Raw genomic sequence first — 27224 nt, forward strand, 5'->3', positions numbered from 1 at the left:
CATTCATGTGCATGTGTCCTTATAGCAGAATGATTTATACTGCTTTGGGTATATTCCCAGTAATGGCATTGCTGGGTCGAATGCTAGTTGTTTTTAGCTCTTTCAAAAATTGCCACATTGCTTTTTACAATGGTTGAACTAATGTACACTCCCACCAACAGTGTATTTGTGTTGTTTTCTTTGCAACCTTGTCAACATCTGTTCTTTTTTGACTTTTTAATGATAGCCATTTTGACTGGTGTGAGATGGTATCTCATTGTGGTTTTGAAGACAGACATGCAACCAACAAGTATATTTTAAAAAGCTCAATATCACTGATCATTAGGGATAAGCATTTTAAGTTAGATAACTAATAACAATTATATTCCTTATTTTAAATATAGTCATTGATATACTACAAATTGTATTTGTCTCTATATGTTTGCCTACAAAATTTATTTAATCAAAATGGTTGCCAAATACAATTTCCCCTGCAAAAGTTGTCAAAAGAATAATGTTATTGCCTTAGGTAGGAACTCAAACACAAAGATAAAAAGCTGTATCTGAGTATTTGATGTATTTTATTTGTTCACATTTAGCCTATCTGAGGTTAGCACTACTTCATTTGACAGTTTAAAAATCATCCTGTAAACAGAATAAAAAACAGCAGCAATAGCTAAAACAGGGACACAATGTATAATAAAATAAAGGAATGTGTTGAAAGGAACATTCCAAAGAAGCAAAGGAAATGAGACCATGATTACGAATTCAACAATCGGAAGAAAAAATCGTCCAACATCTGTAAAAAGCAAAATCATAACAGTAATAAAAAAGAAGCAATAATTCAAAGTGCAGGTGCGCTAGTTTTCATTTCCACATCCATTCAGGAAATAGAGCATACTATTCTTTTATATAAAGTGACAAGTTCTGTTTTTAAAACATTCAGTTACATTATCTTGCAGATTTTTTTCAGTTTACATTATCTCTACATTGATTTAATGGAAAGATGGTCATATGCGATATGTGGTATAAATTTCTTCAATCTATGGAGAATACGGAAATGGTAAAGTTGACTGTTTTACTTATGCTTTCTTTTTGCAGTAAGAAGCTAACCATCCAGTATCAGAAGCATCAGTACTTTTACTCTTTCAAAAAGAAAAGCAAAGCAAAAGCCAAAACCTGTCGTGAGCCCTCTGTCTTTGCTGCTACTTTCAGATTCTGTGACAAAAGACTGTTACTTTTCACTGAATTCCAATGAGTTGATGTAAATAATCAGAACAATTTCTTAAATGCAAAATTGGTCTGGTATCTGTCTAAATTGATCAAATACAAGTGTTATTCTGAAATCATGTAAAAATCACTTACTTTCATAACTGTTTAGAACCCCAAATGTTTTCCCTTTGAAGGGGAACATCTGTGGAATATGATTTTGAATAAAGGACTTTTATGAAATATATTTCAATCTTAAAAATATTTTTAATACTTCCTAAAGTGGTGTAGGATTTACCCTCGCTGACGATGCCTTCCATTTAAGAACAGTCTTGTATTTGTGGCTTTTCATTTTCCTTATAGCTCTAATTTTATTTTAAAAGCCTGAATACACAAATGACTGCTGCCTTACTTAGCATTAAACGGTACTATTTTTTAAACCATGTATACAGCTCAACAGCAAGATTAATAAGTTATAATACACACATATCACTGACAGATTCATCTTTTTGTTTTTTAGAACTCACTAAATAAACTGTATTCTGGTAAATCCCCTCCCCGAAACAAGAGTGTACTGTACCTACATTGAGGTGTTTAAATATTTCTCCAACAGTTTTCATTGTATTACATTATGAAAACACTAGGCTTCAAGCCAGGTACTAATAAATATTTAATTTAAAAGAAAGAAAGAAAAAAAAAACACAGAAGAACATAAAAAAGTCCCTCCCCTCCCTGTCCTCCCACTCCCCCAGGAAGGCGCCCGTGTCAGCCGGACATGGCAGAGATTTCATAGTCACTGGCCGAGGTGAGGGGCTTGCCCATCATCCGGATGTTTTTTGCACTGGTAATCCTGGCCATCATGCACACGGGCTTGTCAAAGTACTTGACCAGGGCAGGCTCAGTTAAGAGGGAGGCCAGGAATTGCTCGAAGGTGATGGCCCAGTCCCGGTCCAGGCTGGTGCTCCGGGGCAGTGCCGCTGTGCCCTGGCCGCTCCGCACCAGGACCGTGTCCTCTCCGATGTCCTCGCAGTGCAGCTTGTCCTCCTCGTGGGAGCCGGCACTCAGCACCGAGTACGAGGACATGGAGCTGTCGTCCTTGGTGTCATCGTCAGAGATCAGCATGGAGGAGCAGGCCCCGTTGTCCCGGGGCGAGGAGTCCTCCAGTTTGATGTCCTCCATCTGTCCTCCCAGGGAGTGTTCCTCGCTGTCGGGGGCCAGGCTGGCTGGCAGGGGCTCAACAGACTCTACCACGTAAGGCTGGCCCGGCCCCTTCTTGGGGAAGAGCACGCCTGGGATGCCCTGGTGGCAGGACGGCCCACTGCCTCCGCTCCCGCCTTCCTTTGCAGGCTGGGCCACGAACAGCTTGCCGACCTCGCCAATCTCCAGCAGGAGGCTGGTCACAGCTGCCGTGGCATGGTACAGCTCCTGCTCATTGGGGTCTTCGCTGAACATGTTATACATTGTCTTACACAGTTCAATGAACTGCCCCTGAAAAAGGATTTGGAAAAACACAATGTGAAATCTTCAGGGAGTAGAGAGGCAGGACTGAAGTGGACTGAAAAGCCATTTAAATGGGAACGCCTAAAGATCCCTAGAAAGTCCTCCGCCTAGGCTGGATGGACATGTTTAAAGTCTCTTATTGATGTTTCCATTTTGTATTTTTAATTTTTATTTCTTTTTGAGACAGGGTCTCTCTTTGTCGCCCAGGCTGGAGTACAGTGGTGCAATCACGGTTCACTGCAGCTTCAACCTCCTGGGCTCACGTGATCCTCCCACCTCAGCCTATGCTCCGCTAATCTTTGCATTTTTTGTAGAGATAGGGTTTCGCCATTTTACCCAGGCTGGTCTTGTACTCCTGGGCTAAGTGATCCTCCTGCCTTGGCCTCCCAAAGTGCTGGAATTACAGGCGTGAGCCACCACACCCAGTTTATTTTCCCATTTTTTTAATTTGAAAAATTTCAAAGATCTATGAAAGTCGGAATGAAAAAGTAAACATCCATGTACAGCTCACCTAGAGTCAAGGAGGACTATGTCATACATTTGTCTCAGTAACTTTTTTCTTGTTCTCTTTTTCCTTTTGAAACATCTTAAGGAAATCTGAGACTCATCTCTTTTCACGTCTACACACTTTAGCATGCACCTCAATTTTTCTAAGGTACGCTCCAATCCCTCCTCCCACGACACATGCCCCATCTCCCCCGACAGAAGTAATGCTTTAATGCTTTCAGTCTCCACCCAGATGATTTCTGTTCTCTGATTACAAAACTTAGCATTTTCAGCCTATAATTATTTATATTGTTTTTTTCTTCCTCATTTCACCAGGTTTTAAGGAAAATGTGCAGACGCCTTTATAGCTAAGCACAGTGATCTGAAAACGGCATGTGCTTGTCTTTTGAGTATCTGAGGGTATTTTTAATGATTGGAATAAGATGCGTTTACTCTCAAAATGGAATATGTTGTGGTTCACATTTCCTCTGAGGAAGTCATTCTCTTGCAATGGAGCATATTTTTGATGCATAAATACATATGCACAAAATAGGTCCAAACAGATACTAATTAACTGCCCCAAAGTTATTATTTTTGAGGGGCATTGAGTCCACATTTATGGATGACTTTTCAGTCATAGAAAAAAGAGCGACCAGGTTTGAAGTGAATGATTTGAACTTTAAGCACTTACCTGATTTAATTTGGGTAAATCCTTTGCATTCTTTGACTTAGATTTATTTTCTGGAGTCCACAGTCTCAAATAATTACGATTTTCTTGGGAATTTGCTCTCTTCCCTACAACCCAAATGTCAAGAAGTCAGTGCTTACAGGCCAAAAAACAAGTGTACAACCAGCAAGAAGGTAAACATATAGAAGAGAACATCCGTACCTTTGTCCGGCTTTAGGCTCACTGTAACGAAGCCATCATCTGCACCCTGTTTGCTTCTGCTATCCAATCCAACAACTACCAAGAAATAGTTCAGAAGAAAAAAGTAGAATGTTATATAATATGGCCATGGAATTAGCATTTGCAGTGGAAAATAGAAGACTCTCTAGGTAGGGTTGCCTGATTTAGCAAACAAACAAACAAAAAACTCCCCAAAACAAAACAAAACATTCAGTTAAATTTAGATTTCAGATAAACAACAAATTTTTTTCGGGGATAAGTGTAACCCTGTCATTAGAAGGGATATACTTATATTAAGAAAATTATTTTATATCTGAGATTCAAATATTACTACATGTCCCATTATCTGACAACACTATCTCCAGATAAAGGACCTCTGCAGAATTCTTTCTCACAGCTTGGGTTCAGTGTACAATAAAAAATTAATGGAGGGCCAACCACTGTGGCTCATCCTGTAATCCCAACACTTTGGAAGGCTGAGGTGGGCAGATCACTTGAGGTCAGGGGTTCGAGACCATCCTGGCCAACATGGTAAAACCCTGTTTCTACTAAAAATACAAAAATTAGCCGGATGTGGTAGTATGTGCCTGTAATCCCAGCTACTCGGGAAACTGAGGCAGGAGAATTACTTAAACCCAGGAGGCAGAGGTTGCAGTGGGCCGAGTTGGTGCCACTGCACTCCAGCCTGGGCAACTAGAGCAAAACTCCATCTCGAAAAAAAAAATAATGGGATAATGCCCCATAGACTTCAGCACTTAAGAAATGGTAGTGCTTGCCCCCATGAATGTTGATTTCTCTCCTGTCTTTTCTACATTATCATTTAACTTTGCATATATGAGACTGATTTTTTTGCCAGACCCTGCAAAAGATCAGTAACTCACTCTTTCAAGGAAATTAAAATCTATGTTGGTAGAAGAGAGAAAAAATTTTTTTTGCTAAAATGTTATATGCTATAAAACTACTTCAGATTTATAATTTGGTACTTCAAAAATGTGACTTTTAAGGAACCCACTTATAACTGTTTTGTCTTCTTAAAACAAGACATTACAGGGCACACAGGAACTTCAAAACAGGGAGGTGTACAATGCCCTCAGTTTCCCATGCACTTTGTCGGCTGTTAGGGTGCATTCCAGCACTTCTTCAACCACCCAAAGCTGGCTGGTCAGCCAGATATGTGGCCTTCACTGTACTATGGGTCAAAGTAATCTCAGCAGCTTTTAAGATACAGTGAGGAAAGTGTACTATATATCATTAGGAAATTCCTCCCCTCTCAATGTTGTAAATGATGTAGGAAACAAGTAGATATTTAAAAAATATTTAATGTATGGTAAGTCCATGCAGTGGATACTATATAGCCATCTAAAAACCACGTTTTCAAAGAAATTTTAATGACAAAGTAATATTCTCGCTGGATTTTAAGTAAAAAAAAAAGCAGGATACAAAACTGTATAGGTAGTTTGATTCCAGTTTTTTATATATATATATATAAAAAATTTGTGTATACTTTGAACAAAAAATTGAAATATTTCAAGGTTAGTTATTAGTTATCTTTATATGGTAAGATTTTAAGACAGCTTTGGCTTACTTATTTTACCTGTATCTTAAACATTTTCACACAAAGCAACAGTACTTTTGGCATTGGAAAACCTTCTTCAAAAAGCATCTTTCAATGATATTACATGCTATTGGCATGTGACCATTCCTGAAGCATTTCTAAAACAAGAGACTCCCTTTCTGAGATGAATGTCTACTAAGAAATGTGCGCTGAATATTTTGTAGCCAGAATGTGACTGCTAATGATATTAGGTTGGTGAAAAGTAATTGCGGTTTTTGCCATTACTTTCAATATATAATATTAAGACTACATACGATGCACTAAGGCACTATGCAAAAAGTCTTATTACATTATCTTATTAGGTCCTAATTACACCCAATATGACAGCTGTCATCTGCATTCCCCACGCAAGGAAACTGAGGCTCACATAGGAACCTCCCTACACTCACCTAGATAACAATATACATAGCTAGTATTCTGTCCAAAGCTCCTACCCTCAACTTGTACTGCCAGTCATAAGACTGAGCCTGGCTTACTCCCTCTACAAAAATCACTTTGGTGCTTACAGTCTAAAAGCAGGTCTATGTTGTGCTTATCTGGGGATGGCAAAACTTAAGAGGTAAAAGAACCCAGGAGAAACCTACATTTACTTTTGGACTTAGGTGAGTTGATAAAGTTGACCTAATGATGAATTAGAAGGTGAGTAACTTACTACAGTAGCAAGCCAAAAGACAATGCTAGGTTAATGTAAGACAAAACAGTATATGACTTAACATATAAATTTGGAGACATATATGAGTTGAATCACATCTTTGTAGACCTATCGTCCACAGAGAGCAGGGTTCAGCATGCGTCTTCTGTAAAGGACCAGACAGTGAATACTTTAAGCTTTGTAGGTCATACTGTCTCTGTTTTAGCCACTCAATTCTGCAGCATGAAAACAGCCATAGGCAATACATACATAAATGAGCTTGGCTGTCTTCCAACAAAACTATTTATAGGCACTGAAGTTTCTATTTCATATACTTTTCATGTGGCAAAAATATTTTACTTTTGATTTTTAAAAACCATTTAAAAATGTAAAAAACCATTCTTAGTTCACAGGCTGTAAAAACTAGGTGGTGGGCTGGATTTGGCCCCCGGCCCATAGTTTGCTAACTTCTGCTACAGAGCAAACACAGATATAAGAGAATGCTTTCTGACAGAAAACCTAGTTCCAATTCTGGATGGCTGCCTAACAGGGTAATATTATTAATGAGGCTGATCCTAGCAGAGAGAGGGCAGCAGAGTATATAGCTCTACAGGACACAAGTGTCCTAATCTACTGGGAAATAATGTACATGGTTCCTTCAGTGGGCCGAGGTACCTGCTGCCCAATAGTTGCCTAATCTCAAAAATTGGAAAGGAAAGTAACCAATTAGGCAACCATATTTACATACGTCTTTGATTGACTAGCTTTGGAGGAAAGTCTTTTTCCAATAACGGAGGGCTCCGTAGAAAACAAATATAGTATCTTTGGTGAGAAAAGTCACTTACCATGTGTACACTCTGGGGTGATATCTTCAAAGAAGTACTGAGTTGCTTCAAAAGCAGAATCTGGCTCATCTTGATCAGAGGATGGCTCTAGGGAGGGGAGGAAACATAATTCTCATATTGGTAGGGCCATGAACCAGTGAAAGTATGCTTAATTATTAAATGAAATGACATAAGTGGGGATGGAAAGCTAAAGTTACAAAGGTGGGATGGGGCGTTGAGTGCCTACTGCCTCTAAACCTTAGTTGTCACATCACTGGGGGGCCTTGAGTGGCTACTGTCTCTAAACCTTAGTGGAAGGGGTCACTCCCTTTCTAACTCCATCTTCCTTTTTAACAACCCCACACCAAAGTGTTCCTTCATATTTTCTGTGGAATGGAGAATTTTCCAAGTTGTATGGAATAACGCTTTATCAACAAAATTTTAGGAAACTGTATGCTATAAAGAGAATTCCCAAATCTAGTTTTATCCTACCTCTACTGTTAGTGCCAATTTCATCTCATTTTTAAAAGTATTTGCTAGATAGATCCCAGCTGGTACCAACCTTGTTTAAAATTGAACTCAAAACCTCACCGTTTTCCCCACTTGTTCCTGTCAATGTTCCTACGTTCCTTTTCTCTCTCACAATGCTTGTATCCCAGGTGTTACCAAGTGCTATTTATTCTTTCTCTTGCAGATGCCTGCCTGCTCTTTTCTGTTATCACAACTCACTCTTCACACAGGCAAACGACCATACAATCAAGTGCATGCTGATTCAAGAACTTATAGAAATTGTCATGGTTCCGTTAGTTCTTAGTGACTCATGAATGACTGTGTATAGCAAAAAGAGGATAATCAGGTTACACCTAAAAAAGAGACTTCAAGCCAGGTCATGGTTACAGACACATGTACTGCTCCATGTAGCTCACTCACCAGGCAAGACGTGCATTTTGTACAGGAGTTTGAGCTTCTCTGTGAGATCCCCATGGCATGCAGCACCTAGAAGTCACATAAGTACCAACGTGAAATGCGTCACATATGCTAGTAATCTCCAGGCCTAGTATTCCCTGAAAAAGTCTACTTCATACACATTGCAACCAAGACACTGCATGGTGAAAGGCCTGGCCAGGACCTATTTGGGTTAAGAGCTCAGGAACCAGGATGGTTGGTTTCAAATCCTCTGCATGTACTATGTACTCTTGGGAGAGTTAAACTCTCTGTACCTCGGTTTCCCCTCTGTAAGGTGAGATGATACTAGAAGATTCTACCAGTGATCTTGATGTCAGGACTCCATGAAATGTCAGAACTAAAAGTGTTAAAACATATAAAGCACCTAGAAGAGTGCCTGGCACCTAACAAACTAGCTTTAGCAATGAGAAAGGGCATGTGATTGGGCCACAACATCTTAAATAACTATTAAGAGTTCAGAAATAATTTCAAGATGTGTTTGGTATCACTTCAAATTACTCATTCCAGAAATCCTTTTTAATTGTTTTGGAGCTCCTAAGTATTTCCTTAATTTATCTGAACCTATCTGTCATTATATCACCATAGCTTCAATCAGAAGAATTCTGTTGCTTTTCCCCTCAAAGTCCATATTTATTGTTAGAACCAGAAAATCCTTTGTAAATATATATTCTCAGAGTGCCTAAAGATAAATGAGATTTAGAAAAAGAAGAAAATAGGAATCATAGAATCTGGGTTGGAAGGGACCTTAGGGGTTATCTTGTCCGACCTTCCACTTAATGTAGGATCTCCTCTCACACACCCCTGTGAGACAGGACTCCAGCATCTGCTGAAACATTCTCAAAGATGGGGAACTCAGTACAACCAGAGGCATTCAATTCCAAGCTGTATTCTTTAAATACTGAAAGTTCTTCTGTAATTTTTAGTCTAATGACCCTTAAAACCTGTAGTCTCAACTTTATGAAGTCCATGAACCCCTCAAAATGCAAAATTGTATTTATGTGCATATGTTACTTTGGGGAAAGAAAATGTCCATAGTCTTTATCAGATCTCAAAGAGCCCATGACTCAAAAATGGTTTAGAACTACTCCTCTTTCTCTTATCCCACTCTTTAAAGCCAAACAGAATGGGTGTCTCATCTCTTCCACACAACAATCCTTCAGATTTTAAGAACAGCTGTCCTGTCTTTGTTAAGCTTATCTTTTTGAGGCAACTTTATCTTCTCAGATTAGATCTCTCCCATTTTTCCAATTTTCTCATCTGATGTGATACGTATATCCTTCCCTATTATGATCCACATCTACCTTATGTGTTAATTTCTCAATCAATATCCCTCTGGAATGAGTTCAGAAGCCTCTTGGCCACTCCAGGAAATAGGGGAACTGTTCCTGACTCTTCCATTAGTATAGCCTAAGTGTGAATTCAGCTGTTCACACTCTTAATGATCACATGGTTAACTAAACCCCCAGATGTTTGCATGATTAATAAAACTAATCATGAAAATAATGACAGACATTAACCATCCACTCTGTGTTAAGCCCTGTGCCAATTACTTCATATGTTTAATCCCACTTATATCTCATAACAATTCTATAAAATGGGCACAATTATTACTCCTATTTTACAGATAAGAAAAATTGGGCTTATTGAGGTTAGGTAATTTGTTCAAGGTCATAAGTAAGTGACAGGTCCAGGATTTGAACATCGATTTGTCTGACTCTAGATTCCATGTAGGAAACTATTATTATACTACATGCAGACATCCTAGCTAGTTCTTTAACAATTATTTCTTTAAATGTAGAACTTATATTTATCCTTACCAAAATTTTTTTTTCTGCCAATCATTTTGCAACAGTGAAACAGCAAAAGAACATAACTAATTCAAGTTTTGTTTAAGGGACCTTTACCTGCATGTAGGCTAGGATAATTTTAGAGCACTAAGATAATATGCAAAAATAGCAATCATGTAGTTTTAAAAAATTAACTCTGAAACTGAAGAAGTATGCAAAAAACTGTTTTGTTAAAGATTCATAGTAACATTATAATCTGACTGAAGACAAAGAAGTTCTCAACCTTCTCGGACCCCTGCAGATGCCCAGATGTCTGTGCTGTCTGTCACCTCTTGATCCCAACTGCTTCTTATTCCCCTGCCCTTAACACAAAAAGAGCCTAAAATCTGTACTGACTTAAGATGGTAGTTTAGGATGCTAGTCTGCCATTTTTGCAATTTACTGGCTCTCAGAATAAACCTGCTTTTCCTCCCACCCAAAAAACTCTCATCTCCTGAGTTTGTTTTTTGAGCGGTGAACAGCCAAACCTGAGTTCAGTTACAATTTCTGGCTATCATAATTTTTAAAAACCTACTTTGGTCACCTAACATATTGGCTCTCTCTTCTGCCTTCATGTGGCCCCACCCATTCAGTAAGTAAGTGTTCTCTGCCTTCATGGTTCGAGGTGTCTGCTGAGTGTGGTAGAGGAGAATGAGTAACAATCATAGTGACAATCATAACCGACATTTTTTTAGCCAGACACTCTTCTAGGAACTTTACTTGAATTGTTTCATTTAGTTTTGATGGTTAACTCTATCGTGCAAATAAGGATGCAAGCACAAATACTGGGCCCAACAGTACTAGTGAATGCTCTCTCAGTTGAAATGAACTTATTACCCATCCCACTTTTGGGTGCAGTGTTCAGCCAGTTACACAATCACCAATTTCCATATACTTTCACCTTTCCCATTGATAATGAATTATTTGTCCAATGACCCGCTGCATCACAACTCATTATGCTATGTTTATAGACTCTAAGTTTTAGCCACACTGTTGGAAAAAGAGATACAGCTAATTTATGACTTCTGACAGAAACTCATTTCTTTTTTGTTTGTTTGTTTGAGATGGGAGTCTTGCTCTGTCGCCCAGGCTGGAGTGCAGTGGCACGATCTTGGCTCACTGCAACCTCCGCCTTCCGGGTTCAAGCAATTCTCCTGCCTCAGCCTCCCAATTAGTTGGGACTACAGGTGCCTGCCAGTACGCCCAGCTAATTTTTTGTATTTTTAGTAGAGACGGGTTTCACCATGTTAGCCAGGATGGTCTCGATCTCCTGACATCGTGATCCGCCCGCCTTGGCCTGAAACCCCTCATTTCTAATTCCACAAGGACCATCTATCTGTTCAGTAATTTCTAGAGGGATCTCTCCAGGGATTGATATAAAATTACTGATACATGTTTTTCAGAATTCATTTTTTAGTTTTTCTTTTTTTTTTTTTTTGAGATGGTGTCTTACTCTGTTGTCTAGGCTGGAGTGCTGTGGCACGATGTCTGCTCACTGCAACCTCTGCCTCCCAGGTTCAAGTGATTCTCGCGCCTCAGCCTCCTGAGTAGCTGGGATTATAGGGATCTGCCACCACGCCTGACTAATTTTTGTATTTTCAGTAGAGACAGGGTTTCACCATGTTGGCCAGGACGGTCTTGAACTCCTGACCTCAAGTGATCCGCCCACCTCGGCCTCCTGAAGTGCTGGGATTACAGGTATGAGCCACAGGGCCCGGCCCATTCTTTAGTTCCTTTAAACACAGACAGAATTTCTAATTTCTCCTTGACTTGCCCATCTCCATAACTATAACTGACCAAAGTAACTGGCAACAGCTCTGCAATCACATCTGAGAGTTCTCCCACTAATCTGGGGTATAGTTTACTTTGCCCAGGAACTCAACTGCATTTTGAAGTCTAAATATTCTTTTCCAATGTTTTCTCTATGCTGGACTTCAAGCCGCTTTTTCCTTCTCGAAGATTTTAAAAAGTATTCTCCTTACTGGAGTTGACTAAATTTAAGTAAATTAAATATTTGTGTTTATTTCTGTCACTTTCTACATGTAGAACCTGTCTCTTTTTTCTCCTCTTTACTTTTGCCCAAAGGTATTTTTTTTTAATATCTCTTTTGATGGATACCTATATGACAATCAGTAATTACCTTGGAAGTAAAAAAAATTAGCATAGGGTCGAAGAGGTCTTTAGCATTATCTGATTTGTGCCATTTTTTAGAAAAGCACACTGTACTTATATATCACTTGTGTAATTAAAAATTAATACTGCCTCCTTCTTCCTAAAAAATGCCCTTTTATTATCCTCAGTACAGAGTAGTGAGAAAAGGATAAGCTTTCAGGACAGATAGCCCTTGGCTGAATCCTGGGTCCAGCATGTATTAGCTGTGCCTCTCAATTCAGTTCAATAACAGATATTTACTGGTTTGCTAAAAATTAATGTTCCAACAAGTTACTTTAACTTTTCTGAGCATCTATTTCTTTAGCTAAATATGGAGATAATAGTAGCAAGCAGGTAGGTAATGAAGCATAAGAGTAACAGCACAAACTGTGCCTCTTGGGTACTTGGTATCAAACACAAACTTTATAGTTGTATGCCCTTAGACAAATTAAATGCACATGAATTGTGCACATAAAAAGCATTAGGGTAGTGCCAGGCATGGAATAAATGCTGTATAAATGTCAGTTATCACTATCATTATTACACCTAAGAGCTGCTGTTTGGATTAATATAGTAAAAGTTCTAAAGTATCACAACAGTATCTGCACTCGAAATACGTTGAGTTCTCCCACATCTCCTCTTTTAGGCGTATAGATGAGCGCTTTACACAATTTTTGTTTTAACATCAAAGAACCTTACCTACATCCCTTCCCTTTTTAATAAAAAACCATCAGCTTCCTCTGGCCTTTACGTCTTCTAGATATAACTCTTACAGATTAAAGATGTTCTTTAGAAATGCTGGCTCTATGCCTGACATTTTCTCCTTCCTTGGGTACTTCTTTTTAAAGCATATGGCCCAAGGTCATAGAGTAGCACAATTAGAATTTTAAAAAAATTGTTCTTACCTCATTCTGGCATAATGCCTGCTATACTCTCAACCTTACGTCAGGTGGGCCAGGCTCCACTACCATGCAGCTTTTGTGCCCAGTTATAAAAGGAACAAGAGTCCAAAAAGGCAGTCATATGTAGGGCAGTGAGCAAGCCAGACAGGGAGCTGACGGGTAGCTGCCCTCATGCTGTGGTGAGGTGTGGGGTGAGGCTGGGCCTGCTCCTGCTGGAAGGTCCCTCCTCCCAGCAAAAGGGAGAGAAAAGACTTCCATTTAGGCTGCAGGGCTGCTGTGGTGCTACTTTATTAAAAACATTTCATAATGTTTTATGAAACTATGAAATTACATATAAAATTTATTATGAAATAGATGTTTTATGCAATTACATATAATATATTCAATAAAATATTCTGGGTTTTTTTTGTCAAATAAAAGTAATCCACCAACCCAAACATTTGTCTCTTGTAAAACTATCTCAGTCTGTGGTTTCAGTGATTATGTTGACATTTCATTGTCTTGTGACTTCTCTAATAATGTATTTTTAACTAGTGTTGAGGGCTGTCTGATGTAGAGGCAACAATTTATCCATATACGATGTTCGTGAAAAACACATTTTATAATCAGTTTGCAAACTTCCCCTTGTGCTTCTGTAGCCCTGAGGGCAGCATGGGCGACACTGGGCACAGCTCCATCATCCCATCCCAACTCATGCAATAGTACCGCGTCCTTACTTAGCCCAGAGACAAACTCCCGGAAGTTAATCAAAGAGTCTCCATTTTCATCTAATAACTGGAACAAGCGGGAGGCCAGAACGTCAGAGTGAGTTCCACATGCCCAAGGAAAGAGAAGAGCAAACATCCCCTTGAACTGCTCGAAGTCAATGCGATACTGTTCGAGGTAGGGCAGGCTGGGGTCATGCCGGTCCAGCGCGTTGCTGCTCCCGCCCCAGTAGCAGCTGGTGAGATGTTCCGCCTGAAAAAGAATGGATGATCACTGGGGATCTTCTTTTGCAGCAAATACCAGAAAGAAAAGGCCGTCCTCCAGTTTGGAAAGGGCTTTAAGTCAATCTGTGTGCATCCCCTGGGGCAGGGCTGTAGCCTCAGGGCCCCCTCGGTCTCTTAGTTCTACACACGCCTCCACTTGACCAGCCCTTCACCGCCTCCACACCAACCATTTCTGCAATTTACACCTGGAAGGTCTGCAATGACTGGGTGTAGGTGAAGAAAGAAAGGGAACTCCCCCCCACCACATTCTCTTCCCTCTTACACACTCGCATACATTTTAGAACTAACTCCCATAAAGAGAAAGAAATTTTTTAGCTTAAATAGAATGCTACTTGAAAAAGACAGGAATTTAGGTAATGTGACCACCTTGTTTTCTAGGTGACAACAGTAAAGTCCAGACTTTATGTGGCTCACATGAGGTCAACCACCCAGTTAGTTAAAGCAGAATCATGATGAGATTTTGGGTTTCCTAATGCCCGCTGTAATGTCCCATGTATCATACACAACCCCCTGCTTCCCTGCTCACCAAAATCACATAAATAAGATCACAGTCACACAGTATTCAACCTACAAGTGTATGGTCATCCAATTTCACACCTCTGTAAATAGCTCTAGAAAAACTATCAGCATAGGAACCACTCCGGCAAGCAGAAGAGAGATCCGGACCCAGCAAAGGGCTTCCTGTTGCTGCCCTTGGAAAAAAGGCAGCCTCTTTATTCATGAGGTCATGGTGACTCTGGTAGAAATATCCACTCCTTTTAGGAAGACCACACAAAAAAGTATGCACTAGAAAGTTCTGAAAGAACGCCCTCAACCCACACAGCATTTATAGTTAACTCTGGGTGGCAGGTGGGGGAGAAAGGAGGAGCACAAAAAGGAGGACTTTGTTTTTACTTTTTCCTTATTGTATTGCCTGAATATTTCACTATAAGCATGAATAAATATGGTAATAGAAAAAAAAAAAAAAAACACCTTTGGCCGGGTGCAGTGGCTCATTCCTATAATCCCAGCACTGTGGGAGGCCGGGGGAGGATCGCTTGAGCCCAGGAATTTGAGAACAGCCTGGGCAACATACTGAGACCCTGTCTCTACAAAAAAAAAAAAAGTTTAAAAAGTAGCTGGGCATGGTGGCACATGCCTGTAGTCCCAGCTACTTGGGAGGCTGAGGTGGGAGGATAGCTTGAGCCCATGAGGTCAAGTCTGCAGTGATCCGGGATAATGCCACTGCACTGTAGCCTGGATGACAGAGACCCTGTCTTAAAAAAATAATAATAAAAAGAAGGAAAAAAAAAGCACTTTTGAAAATCTTTCCCTTTTCCGTAGGGGTTCTGAAAAAGAGGAGAGTCAATTGTGAGTATGTTGTAGTTCTATTTTGCTCTCCCTTAGAAAAGGAGCAGAGAAGATCAATGTCTTTTCACAATTGTTTATTGGGAATTGTAGTGAAAAAGCTAAAAAGAGGAGTGGGAGTAGGGAAGAAAGGAGGAAGGAGAGGTGATGAGGAGAACCAGTCAGGTTTTTTGCAAGGCGACCTTGAGAGAATAAAGGAAACTGTGTCAAAGTTCCGCAGGGCTTTGGGACTGCATTCCTGGGACTGCATTCCTGGCTGCAGGGTGGAGGCAGTGTGTGTTAGAGGCAGGAAGGCAGATGCTGAGGTCAGAGTGGCCTGCTGGGTTAAGCTGTACTCTGAATGAGCATTAGTGGAGCCCAGCAGCCTCTCTGTGGGCAGCATGGTGTTGGTGATATACTCCGGGAAAGAACCCCTTAACCTGAGCTACATCGGTTGACAAAGGTTACCCAAAGCATTTCCTCCTAACTAAGCATCCCAAGTTGCTCTGAACCTGGCCTGAACATGAATGCAGGCACTTTCATGGTGCTCACAACCATTAAGATAAAACATGCCCTTCAGATCATCTCCCTTGTTCCTTGGTGAGAACCCACAGACCATCATTTGGGGACTATGGGCCCAGAGACTGAAATAGAAGGGCTAATTTGGAAAGAGTTCAAGAGAAACCAGGGCAAAGGGCCCCTGAACCACATTTTCCATGATATCTGCCTTAGGGTGCATTCTTTAACCTTTTCTCCTCAAGTTCTACCCAAAAGCCTGTGTAGTCAGCTCCTTGGGAGGAGGACTGCATCAATCCTTTGTATCTCCAAAAAAATACTCAGAAATGGGCTTTCTTAAAAAAAATTTAAGGACAGGGTCTCACTCTGTTGCCCAGGCTGGAGTGCAGCAGTGTGATCCTGGCTCACTGCAGTCTCGACCTCCTGGGCTCAAGCGATCCTCCTAAGTCAGCCAGCCTCTGTGCTACAAATGTGTGCCACCATGCCTGGCTAATGTAAAAAATATATTTTTTTTAGTGATGGGTCTTGCTATGTTGCCCAGGCTGGTCTAGAACTCCTGGGCTCTAGCACTCCTCCCTCCCACCTCAGCCTCCCAAGTACCTGGGATTACAGACATGAGCTACTGTACCTGGCTCTAGAAATTGGCTTTTTAAAGTAATAAAAAGTCTGGCAGGGTGACTAACACATAGTGATGACTCAATAAATGTTTAAGAAAATGAATGAAAGCCAATTAAAGTGTTACAATGATTCCATAAAGTGTCCATAACTGAAGTTTTATATTGGATTCTTTAGTAGAAGAGACTCTGTCCCATCCCTGACACCAACCGAGTCTCAGGTTCTTCTGGGTCCTCAGTAGAGCTGGGGAACTTGTGTTGTCAACACACCGTTAGGAGAGGGTTTTGAGTATAAGAAAAGTGCTTTCCTCAGCATATTCTCAGGGTTCAAATGACACAGTTGTTATCTGAAGGTACACAGACCAGAGAGCGCAGCAGTGCCCAGGTTAAGATGTGGCTTCGGCCGAGTTTGGTGGCTCATCCCTGTAATACCAGCACTTTGGGAGGCCAAGGCAGGCGGATCACAAGGTCAGGAGTTCGAGACCAGCCTGGCCAATATGGTGAAATCCCGTCTCTACTAAAAATACAAAAATTAGCCGGATGTGGTGGCAGGCACCTGTACTGCCAGTTACTCAGGAGCCCGAGGCAGGAGAATCACTTGAAACCGGGAGGCAGAGGCTGCAGTGAGTCGAGATCATGCCACTGCACTCTAGCCTGGGCGACAGAACGAGACTCCGTCTCAAAGAAGAAAAAAAAAAAAAAAAAAAAAGATGTGATTTCAATGACTTCCAGATCCAGGACTTCTGTACAGCCATCCCCGGTCCTCCTCCTTTTGCTTTCCCCGAGTCAGCCTCCTCTGTACGCTGTCATAGTCCTTTCTCTTACCTGTCCAGGCTCTTGCTGCCTCCAGCTGCTACTTCCACTTCCATTTAGCTCCCCACAAAAATCCTGGCCCTGCCCCCATGCCCTGTGAAGACTTCTGGCCCTCAGCATCCCTTAAAAACCTGATCTCAGTTGCATCGTTTTCTCCTGCCTTACGGATCTCCAACTTACACTACATGGAACAATTAGCTACAGGTGCTTAACATGTACGAATAAAATATTCATGAGCTGGCACACCACAGAGACTGCACCCTCAAGTGCTGGAGGCAGGCTGGCAGGAGCGCCGCTGTCCACTCTGTTGATAATGCTAATGCTGCATCAAGTGTACCACCAAACAGCCTGGACACCCAGAGTGCCTCCATCTTTCTGGGCTTCGGTTTCCTCATCAGAAGAATGCAGGGACTGTGTTATATTGAGAACTGATCACTAATTTATCTATTAATTCAACACACATGTTTGGAACACCTATGAAGGCAGAGACTCTAGTATTAGTACTAGTGCACTTTACCAGGCACTGGTGACACCAACATAAATAAAACGGTGGTACCCTCCAGTGGCGAACAGGCAGTGGGCGACACCAGCAAGAGCAGTCCTAAGCAACCACATTTTCTGACTGTAAGAAGTAGAATACCAGTGTTCAACTCTGGTTTTTATGTTCGTTTCTATTTCCTCCCGTACTATCTTTGCAGTTCTCTAAACAGCCAGATTTAGTTCTGACGGTAATTAGAAACTGTGATGAAATTGGCACCTGCATAAAAGGCATATTTTAAACTTTTTTTTCTGTTATCACATTTTAACCTCTGATGCTGATGATACCTATGACAAAAATATTTTTTTTCCGAAAGAAAAAATTGTACTTTGCTTTATTTATTACCATAATACTTTACTTTCTTATTAAGAATCAAGATTGGGGCCAAGTGTGGTGGCTCACACCTGTAATCTCAGCACTTTGGGAGGTTGAGGCAGAGGTCAGGAGTTCAACACCAGCTTGACCAACATGGTGAAACCCTGTCTCTACTTAAAAAAAAAAAAAAAAAAAGAAAGAAAGAAAAAAGAAAAATACAAAAGTTAGTTGGGTGTGGTGGTGTGTGCCTGTAATCCCAGCTGTCCTTGGGCAACAGAGTGAGAGATAGACTCTGCCTCAAAAAAAAAAAAAAAAAAAAATCAAGATTGGTAGAGGAGGAATTATAAAAGGAAAATCACAGAAATTTAACCAATTATACTTTTCCTTGGGCATTTAAACAACTTTATTCTAACTACACGAGGGTGTTTTTACAGCTTAACACAGGAAATCACAATTTGCAGGAATTCAAGCAGAATTTAAACTTGATCACCATTGCTTTTTAATAAGTATTATGAAGCAATAACCTTTTTTTAAGGTTCAAGTAAACAACTAGAATATTATAAGGAGTGCAAGGGAACTAAAACATCAAATTAAATTGGTTATAAGAATGTTTATTTTCATATTAAGTACTTGAGTTTTGCACTCTCAGCTCTAGCTTCCTATTTATATTATCCCTTTATTTAACAGAAAAATCAAGAACTAACTGAATTATTAAGGTGAACTCCTTTACTCTTCTGAATGGGCATAAATTTACTTTGAAACTCACCTTGAAAAGAGCATAAAGTTCTTCCAGCTCATCAATGGTAAAGGAAGTTTCTGTCACAATGGTTCGTACCTATAAAAATATTAAGCACAATGAATTTCACAAACTCAAAAAGTGTCATGCTGGAAAAATCCCTAATTTTCCCCTTTCAAATTGGTTTCAGTTCTGTCAGGCAGAATTCACAGCCAGCAGGAGTGTGAAGAAGGAAGACAACAAAGGCTGCCTGCTACTTCTCAAAGGACTTACCACGTTGCGTTTCGTAGTATCCTCCAGTGTCTGGATCACTTTCAGTCTCTGTTTGAATCTCATCTGTTCAATCAAATCTGCCCGGATAGTTCCAAATTTCTGGAAAGGAGCAATATTGGTGTCTCTGAAAAAATCTCTTACAGCACACAATATCCTGTCTGCAGAATGCCTGCAACACACTCTTGACACATGAAAGAAATGACCTTTCATATGACAGGCATCCTACAGTACACCTTTAGTTACTGTTTTAAAGCCACCGAGCAATTAGAAATAAATATCTGGAAATTCTCAGGCAGCTCAGCAGTTGAATTAAATTTCAGAGTCAAATGTATTTTCCTTAAGTCATCGATTTTGTCAAGAAGCGCTAAATAAGGCTACTTGTGTATGAACAAATGCTTCAAAGAAAGAATCTTCTCAACTAGCAGAAAGGTCTAAGGCTAACCATTAGACTAGAAGATTGGAAGAAACCTCCAACCCTGTGTGAGGCTCCCTGCTCCTGACCAGTAGGTTCAAGAGCATTTGTCCATCTGGCCCAGAAATGCATGCTGTGTGTCTCCTGATGGCAGACACTGTGAGCTAGCCATCTCTTCAAGCTCCCTAGTACCCCCCTAAATGTTTGTTGTCAAAAGCCAAGCCAGTCTATCTGAAGGCAGAGAAAGAATATGTAAGATTTTATATCTTTTAGGGATGCAAAAGAAAGACAAAGAAACCCCGCTTAAAGTATGAAGCTTAACCCATGGAAGCAGTGACTGCAATAGTTAAATATATTTGGAAATCAAAAAAGTATCTGAGACAGGTCTCAATCAGTTTAGAGGTTTATTTTGCCAAGGTTGAGGAAATGCCTGGGAAAGAGATGCAAGTCACAGTAGGCTATGTGGCTTGCACTTTTTCCAGGGAGGGTTTTTAGGGCTTCAATATTTAAAGAAGAAAAGGGGCAAGAGGGGGAACAAAGAGGAAAGGGAAAAAAAGAGGGAGGGTATCACATGTTGTGCAAAAAGGTGGGGTAGAGGGAACAGTCAACTATGTATTTGTCTGGCACTCAGTAAATCTGTACTTTACATAAGATAAAGTAAACATACAGTAGGGGAAGATGACAAATATGACCTTATCTTAGGGTGGGGGGGGCGTAGGGGGGGTGATTTCTAGTCTTCGGTGGTCTTGTACCTGTGAAGAGCTGTTAATTTACATTGTCAGGGTGAGGGAGGGCCCCTTGGGAGACATGAGGCCTTCTTTCTTGCAGCTATGTGTCTAGTAACAAAAGGAAAGGCAGCTTTTTACAAGACTCAGTTTCCAAGCGTAACTTTTCCCTTTGGCAACGTGAGTTTGGGGTCCTAAGATTTTGTTTTCCTTTCACATAGTTAAAGGATAAAGAAAAAGCTGACAAACAGCATCGAGTGTTGGTAAAGATACAGTGCAACCAAAACTCTTATATACTGCTGGCTGGAGTATCAGTTGGTACAACTGTTCTGGAAATCTGTCTGGCAGTATCTACCGACTGAACATTCTTATGATTCTCATATTCTGCTACTAAGTATATACCCCCCCAAAAAAGCATATATATATGTGTGTGTGTGTATACATATATGCTATATATATGTAATTTTATTTTTTTTACCAAAAGACATGTGCTAGAATATTAATAGTGACACTATTAACCAAAAGTCAGTAACCACTCCAATGCTCATGCACAGAATGGATAAATGGCAATATCATCACATAATCAACTATTTTGCAGCAATAAAAAGAACAATGTGTTTAAATCTTACAATCATAATACAAAGAAAAAAAAATACAAAAACAGAAAAGAGCATATTCCGTGAGATTCCATTTGTATCAAGTTCAAAAGAAATCAAAGATAATCTATGCTTTTAGAAGTCTGGAGACGTATTAACCACGGTTGGATGGACAGTGACACGAAAGGGGCACAAGGGGCACTTCCGTGTTGCTAGTATGTTCTATTTTTGATCTGGGTAAACAGTTACATGAGTATACTAAAACAGAGGCTTTAAAAAGAGTGCCTTTGTGAGCCTTTGACCTCTTTATCAATACCTACTCCCCAGGAATTTGCAACCATTTCTATCACCTCCACTTTTTCGTTGTTGTTGTTAAAAATGAACTCAATATGTTTTAAAGCTTGGTATTATCAAAATCGCAGTACAAACATCAAGTCACACGCCCACATGACATAATTCAATTTATAAAATGTTTCTCGGGAAGCCCCCACTGGGCCCATGCCCAAAGAGAGCCCGACCCAAGCCTGGGGTCTCTGGGTGGGCAGAAAAGGTGAGTATGGGGGTCGGGGGGGAACTCGGGGTAGGGGGAGGAGGGCAGAGAGGAGGGAAAGTGGAGAAAAATGCAGACTCAGAAGCAGTCCATATAACAGCTCAGAAAGAGCTAGCCAGCAATAGTATCACAATGATACAGTACAAATCAAAGAAAAAATAAAAATAATTTGGCTGATACAGCAGGCTACACTGCCAAGAATCCAGATGGTGGCCTTCCTGCGGCCATCCGCACGTGCCTCCTCACCCACCATCTCTCCCGTGTGCCCACTCGCTTCCCTCTCGCTCACTTGCAGGCACTCTCTCACTAGGAAACACGGAAAGTATTTTGTGTTTGGAGCTAGTAACCTTAGTCAAATGAGTCCTCCGAAGAGTCGCTGAAGGAGGAATGCGCCTCAGCCTCTCGAAGCAGCAAACAAAATGGCCGAGTCCTGCTGGTGGCCGGCTTGGGTTTCAGAGAGGGGCGCCAGGCCCTCTTGGTCAGCTAGGGGCTGCCAGTTGCCTTGCTGTTCTTTGCCACCATGCGACACAGGAGGGAAGGCGTCAGTTTGGATCTAGCTGGAGGGGCCTTGGGCGGGCCACTCTCCTTCAGGAATTCTTCCTCTTCCTCTGAGTGCGTATTGTATTGTAAGAGTAGCTGCTCACTTCAGAGGCAAACGCGGAATGGGCCGACTTGGGCTGGCCTCTGGCCTTGAACCCCACCCCTATCCTCCTGGCTTTGGCGGTCCTTTTGTGTTTACCTTCTCTGGAAGATTTCAGAGACAGGTCGAGGCCCTTGGCCAGCACCTTCCTGTCCTTGCCCAGCAGGCTGTCATAAGGAGTTAAGTACCTGTTGCAGGCCCGGCCAGTTTTCGATTTCCCCCCAGCACTGTCCGAAAACTTGAAGGGTGACTTCAACTTGTCCTGCTTGGTGAAGGACAGGGCCTTTGTCGAGCTTGCCTGCCAACTGTTCCTGGTCGCTGGCCATCTTCTTCTTCTTAATCTTTATTTGACTTACGAAGTCAGACGAGGCCTCGCATACCAAGTCTGGTTCCTCCCCCTGGCCTTCCCCATTCCAGTGAGGGCATTGTGTTCCTCCTCGGGCCCTTTGTGTCTCTTCCTTATTCCTGCTCCCAGCTCATAGTCATCTGATGTCAGCAGAGACTTGCTGCTCGGCTTTCCGCTACTGTTGCAGCTCTTCTCCCTCTTGCAGGGGGCGACAGGGCGCTCGGGGGCGTGGGTCTGTTTCCGTGGCCTGCGTGCCAAGCTTCCATGGGACTCCTCGTGCCTGTCCTCGGAGTCCCGGCGCCGCCGCAGCTTCACCAGCTCGCGCTGCTTCTCCTTGTACCGGCGCTGGACCTCGGCCGGCCGCATCTGGAAGTCCAGCTCCAGGGCGTCCATGTCCTCCAAGGAGGACTTTATGGGGTACATCCGCTCCTCCTCCTTGTGCATCCAGATGTACTTCTTGTGGGCTTCAGCTCCCGTGGGAGCCGCAGGTTCTTGAGCGGGTCCCACCACGGGCCCATCCAGCACCTCCCTAAGCATGTGGCTGCAGGCTGCCAGCAGGCTCTTCAATGAGGGCCGCGCCACCAGGGCCCGCTCCGCACCTCCCACCTTCTGGCTCCTCCTCTCCAGTTCCAGCTCTGCGATCTCGCTCAGCAGGGTGATGCCGTGCAGAAAGCTCTGCTCCAGGACAAGGCTCTCCGCATCTTCCACCTTCTCCAAGGCCTGGACTCCAGCAGCACCTGGAGAGGGCAGAGGCCTGGCCTGGGGTAGCTCCACGGCTGCCTCCAGGGCGTTCATGCCAGCCAGTGGGTCTTCCAGGCCGGTCAGGAACTGCTCAGAGCTTGCCTCTTCCAGGTAATCAGGTGCTGCTGGGCACAGGCACGGCCTCCTGGGGCCCAGTCTCAGGCACTGTCTCTCCCCGGCGGGCACGTCACAGTCTGACATTTCCAGGCTGGGCTGAGGCTCGCTCGGGGCTGCCTGGACCAGGCCTTCCTCCGGCGCTGCCTCCGCCGCGGGCACCTCCACCTGCTCCTCCTTGGCCTCCACCAGCGTCTCGGTGTCAGCTGCCATCCCAGGTCCAGGGCGGCTATGCAGGGTTCTGTCCGGCTCGGGGAATCCAGGCGTCCTTCAGGCCCCTCTGTAGTCTGGGCACTTGGAGGGCTTGGTGAAGCCCTGCCCAGTGGCACTCGGCGCCTGGGCCTCCAACAGGCCACCTCCGCAACCGCCTGCAGGGCTCAGGGTAGCCATGGTTTCCGTGGCGGGCAGTGGCAGCGGCAACTCCAGAGGTGGCAGCTCTGCGGGGTGCTCGTCCATGTCCTCCATCTCCACTTTGCCTCCCGCTTGGCCAGAGGCTCTTCCTCCGGGCCCTCCCGCAGCGGCTCTGGGATCTTGGAAGGGGATAGGCGGATGGGCTTGTCTTCACACGAGAGTGTCAGGCACCTGGGCCCATCAGCTGGGAACAGCACATCAGGGGCCAGGCCATCTGCATTGGCGGCCGCTGTGGGCTGCCCCAGGAAAAGGTAGGGCCTGGTGTAGTGCGGTGGCAAGGTTTGGAACGGGTACCTGGGCGGCATATCTGAGAACAAGGTCTGGAAGATAATGGGGCTTCCTTCTACATCTCCAAGTCTTCCTTCTTGAACACATTCTCGGGGGACTCTTCCTTGCGGGTGATACCCGGGGTGGGCAGCGGGGAGGGGGGTGGCGGGCTGGTGGGGTGGGAGCTGGGGGTAGCAGGGTAGGCGTAGGCAGGCGGCTTGGACACGTCCTCCAGCTGCTGGATGACCTTGGTCTTCAGGGAGGCCACGGGGGACGCGCGGGGCGATGGCGGCAGGCTTACCGCCTTGGCACAGATGCTCGCAGGGCCGGCGGCCAGGCCGGGGGCTTCTGCAGCAGCATCCCGGGGCCAGCGGTGGCCAGGCCAGCCTTGCCCGCGGCCTCCAGGCCCTGGTTGCTCCCCTTCTCCTCCATCTCTGCCGGGTACTCCTGCGCCTTCAGCCACTCCAGCTGGGCACTCCTTTGCAGTTCCAGGGCCTGGGCCACCCACTGCTGCAGGTACAGGAACTCCTGCGGCTGCAGGAAGTGCTGCAGCGAAAAGAGCTGCAACTGCTGGGTGTGGTGTAGGGGGCTGCCGCCCGGAGAGTACAGGGCGGGGCAAAGGGGCGGCACGGTGGCCCGCTCCATCAGCTCCGCAGTGTGAGGCAGGTGATCGCTGGGAATGACCAACAGCTGGCCCTACTGGGAGTCCCTGACAAACTGGTAGGCCGACGGCAGGGAGCCCCCACGGTTGGTGGGAACGCAGGGGCCATGCCCTAGTGCAGAGATGGGGGGCCCAAGGCCTAGAGGTGTCCGGCAAGCCACATGGACGTGCTACCCGAGCAGGACAACCAGGGGTCGTGGCCAGATGGGCTGCGAGATCCACAGACTAGCAACCCAAGCCTGCCAGCCCCGGGCCAGGGTCACCAGGACTTTGGAGTTCAGGCCCTTAGGAGCACAGCTGGCAGGGTGCAGGCGGGCCAGGTCAATCAGCTACTTACTCTCTCTGAGCAGCTTCTCCTGATCTCAGTCCAGCCAGGCCCAGGCTGGCCTGGCCACCGCTGGCCCCGGGATGCTGCTGCAGACACTCCTGGTGTCTGGCCCAGGGTTCACACAGTCCTCATCTGCTAGGCTGTGCCCTTTCACATTACTCAGTGACACAGGGCACTCCTGGTCTGCCAGCCCAGGCCCCAGCCGGCCACTGCCGCTGCTATCCTTCTGCCAGGCCACGGCCACTGCAATGCCCACCGGCGAGTGTCACACTTCTGCCTCACCCTGGGCACCAGAGCCCTCGCACCCAAAAGCCTTGGCGCTCTCTGGCCTTTCCAGGCCCGCTTCAGCTGCCGGCCTCCACTTTTAACTACCCCTAAGCCACTATCCTCTCTTGCAAGAGCCTCTAAATACATCTCTGCGCTTCCTCCAGGCAATGCATCATTATCTTCCCCCAGTAGTAAGAATATCAGACAATGCTCTTCCTTTGTTTAAAATTCCAGTGATTTTTCATCCTCTCTCGGGATAAAATTCCAAGGCCTCTAAGCCCTTCATGCTCTTTCCACCTTTCACAATGCCCTCTCTGTCCAGCCACCACCAACCTCTTCTTACTCATCAGTTCTAGTGGCCTCTTCTTGTTCCCCAAGTGCATCATGCAGACTCCCTGCCAGCCACAGCCTGAGCACCGGCTGCTGGCTGCCCCTCTATTCTTCTCTCAGACAGCACTGTGTTCGCTCCTCCATGGCACCTGTGTCTCTGCTAATTGTCATCTCACCAGAACAATAAACACTCAGAGAAACAGTGTGTCCCCACCCTTCACTGTGCTGTGTTCCTTCTTACTTGCCTTTAGCACCACCTTGCATTTGTTTTTTTTCTTTGTTTGTTTTTGCTTGGTAAATCTATCACTACTTACTCTATGGCAGAGACTGTGTGTGACCAGGACATGAGCTGAGGACAGTGCTGATTCACATGTAAGTGCTCAACAAATATTTGCTGAACTTAGGGGGTCTTCATGATCATTCCAGGAAGTAAGTGCTCTTCTTATCCCCATTTCAGAGACAAAGAAATCAAAGTCTAGCAAAAATCATCAACTTGCCCAAGTCTACACAGCTGGTAAGCAGCAAAGCTAAGTTTGAACCCAGGTCGTCAGATTCGAGAACTCGTGCTCTTAGCTCCATCCCGGGGAAACTTCCTAGCGCCTTACCTCTCTGACTGGCTGCACAGCACAGTAGGTACCCAATAACTGGTTAGGGATGCCAGATTCAATGAATAAATATATAGAAAATACAGGATGCCCAGGTAAATTTGAATTTCAGGAAAACAATGAATACTTTTTTAGTATAAGTATATCCCAACCAATATTAATTAATCCTGTATTTTTTCTGACATCCCTATAAATAGCACCTCTCTATAGATCAGTCCGTGTAGTGGAATCTGAACTATTATATTTCCTAAGTTGGAGTTTACAGCAAAAAAGACTATGCCTTTCTAGTACCTTTTACTTTCTGTTTTGAAAGGACTAATCCAGGGAATTCGGACCCAGGCATTCCTTTCAGATGATCAGAGCAGAAGAGTACACTGACATCTCTGAATCTGCCCAGTCCATCTTCCACCAGCAATGTGGTGAGTGGGTCTCAACCTTACGAAAGCAGGATTTATGGAAGAAACTTCTTATCTCCAAAGAAGTGCCTTCCAAAGGTGGAATTGGATTCTTCTCAACAATGAAGATGCAATATGCATTTGCACTGAAAAGCTGGAATTCAAGAGTTAGTAGGGGCTGCCATTAATGATGAAAAGCAATTATATTTAATTCACTATGGGGTTTTATCTTTGGCTAGGAAAGAAAAACTTTCAAGGAAGGTAAGTCTTTTGATCCAAACAGAAAAGCAGTGAGCATCCATTGCAAATTACATGCCTAATGATGAAGAACTGGGAATTTATTACTTCAAACTGGGACATAGCATGCCTGTGATCAATAAAAAACACTAGCTGTGAGACAGAAGGAAAGATAGCTTTATTGTACCTACAACTGTCAGGGACATTAACATGCCATCTCATCTGCACCTTACAATAACTTTAGTGAGTCTAGACCACTACCTCTGTTTTATGAATGGGCAAACCAAGATTTGGAGAGGTTAGGTCCCCCAGAGTTCCACAGTGGTTGAGCTGCAAGTGGTCTGAGACCCAGATAAATAGCTTTGTAACTCCACCAACTACCATTCTATCATAGGCAGTAAGTTCTTCCTTGTCTCTGGGTTAAAAAGAACATAAATTGTGGAGCTAGACAAAATTTGATTCAAATTATTGTTCTTTGACTAA

The 27224-nt window shown here is 43.5% G+C and overlaps 1 protein-coding gene and 1 pseudogene across 3 annotated transcripts in view; both read right to left on the reverse strand.

The window, feature by feature from the left end:
• Window positions 1-543: 543 nt before the first annotated feature.
• The window catches only part of TBC1D9 (TBC1 domain family member 9), a 137822-nt gene continuing 111141 nt past the window's right edge, over window positions 544-27224 (reverse strand). For all 3 annotated transcript variants that reach the window (XM_028848781.2, XM_078002298.1, XM_078002299.1), the window contains 8 exons: window positions 19117-19215; window positions 18874-18942; window positions 13713-13953; window positions 8082-8147; window positions 7173-7259; window positions 4064-4138; window positions 3866-3969; window positions 544-2676 (listed from right to left, as the gene is read on the reverse strand). In XM_028848781.2, coding sequence (XP_028704614.2) covers window positions 1954-2676; window positions 3866-3969; window positions 4064-4138; window positions 7173-7259; window positions 8082-8147; window positions 13713-13953; window positions 18874-18942; window positions 19117-19215 — 1464 coding nt within the window. In that variant the 3' untranslated portion in view covers window positions 544-1953. The remainder of the gene's footprint in view (window positions 2677-3865; window positions 3970-4063; window positions 4139-7172; window positions 7260-8081; window positions 8148-13712; window positions 13954-18873; window positions 18943-19116; window positions 19216-27224) is intronic.
• Window positions 21609-23956, reverse strand: LOC144340843 (trinucleotide repeat-containing gene 18 protein pseudogene; annotated as a pseudogene).

This window comes from Macaca mulatta, chromosome 5 (genome assembly GCF_049350105.2).
Source record: "Macaca mulatta isolate MMU2019108-1 chromosome 5, T2T-MMU8v2.0, whole genome shotgun sequence".
NCBI lineage: Eukaryota > Metazoa > Chordata > Mammalia > Primates > Cercopithecidae > Macaca > Macaca mulatta.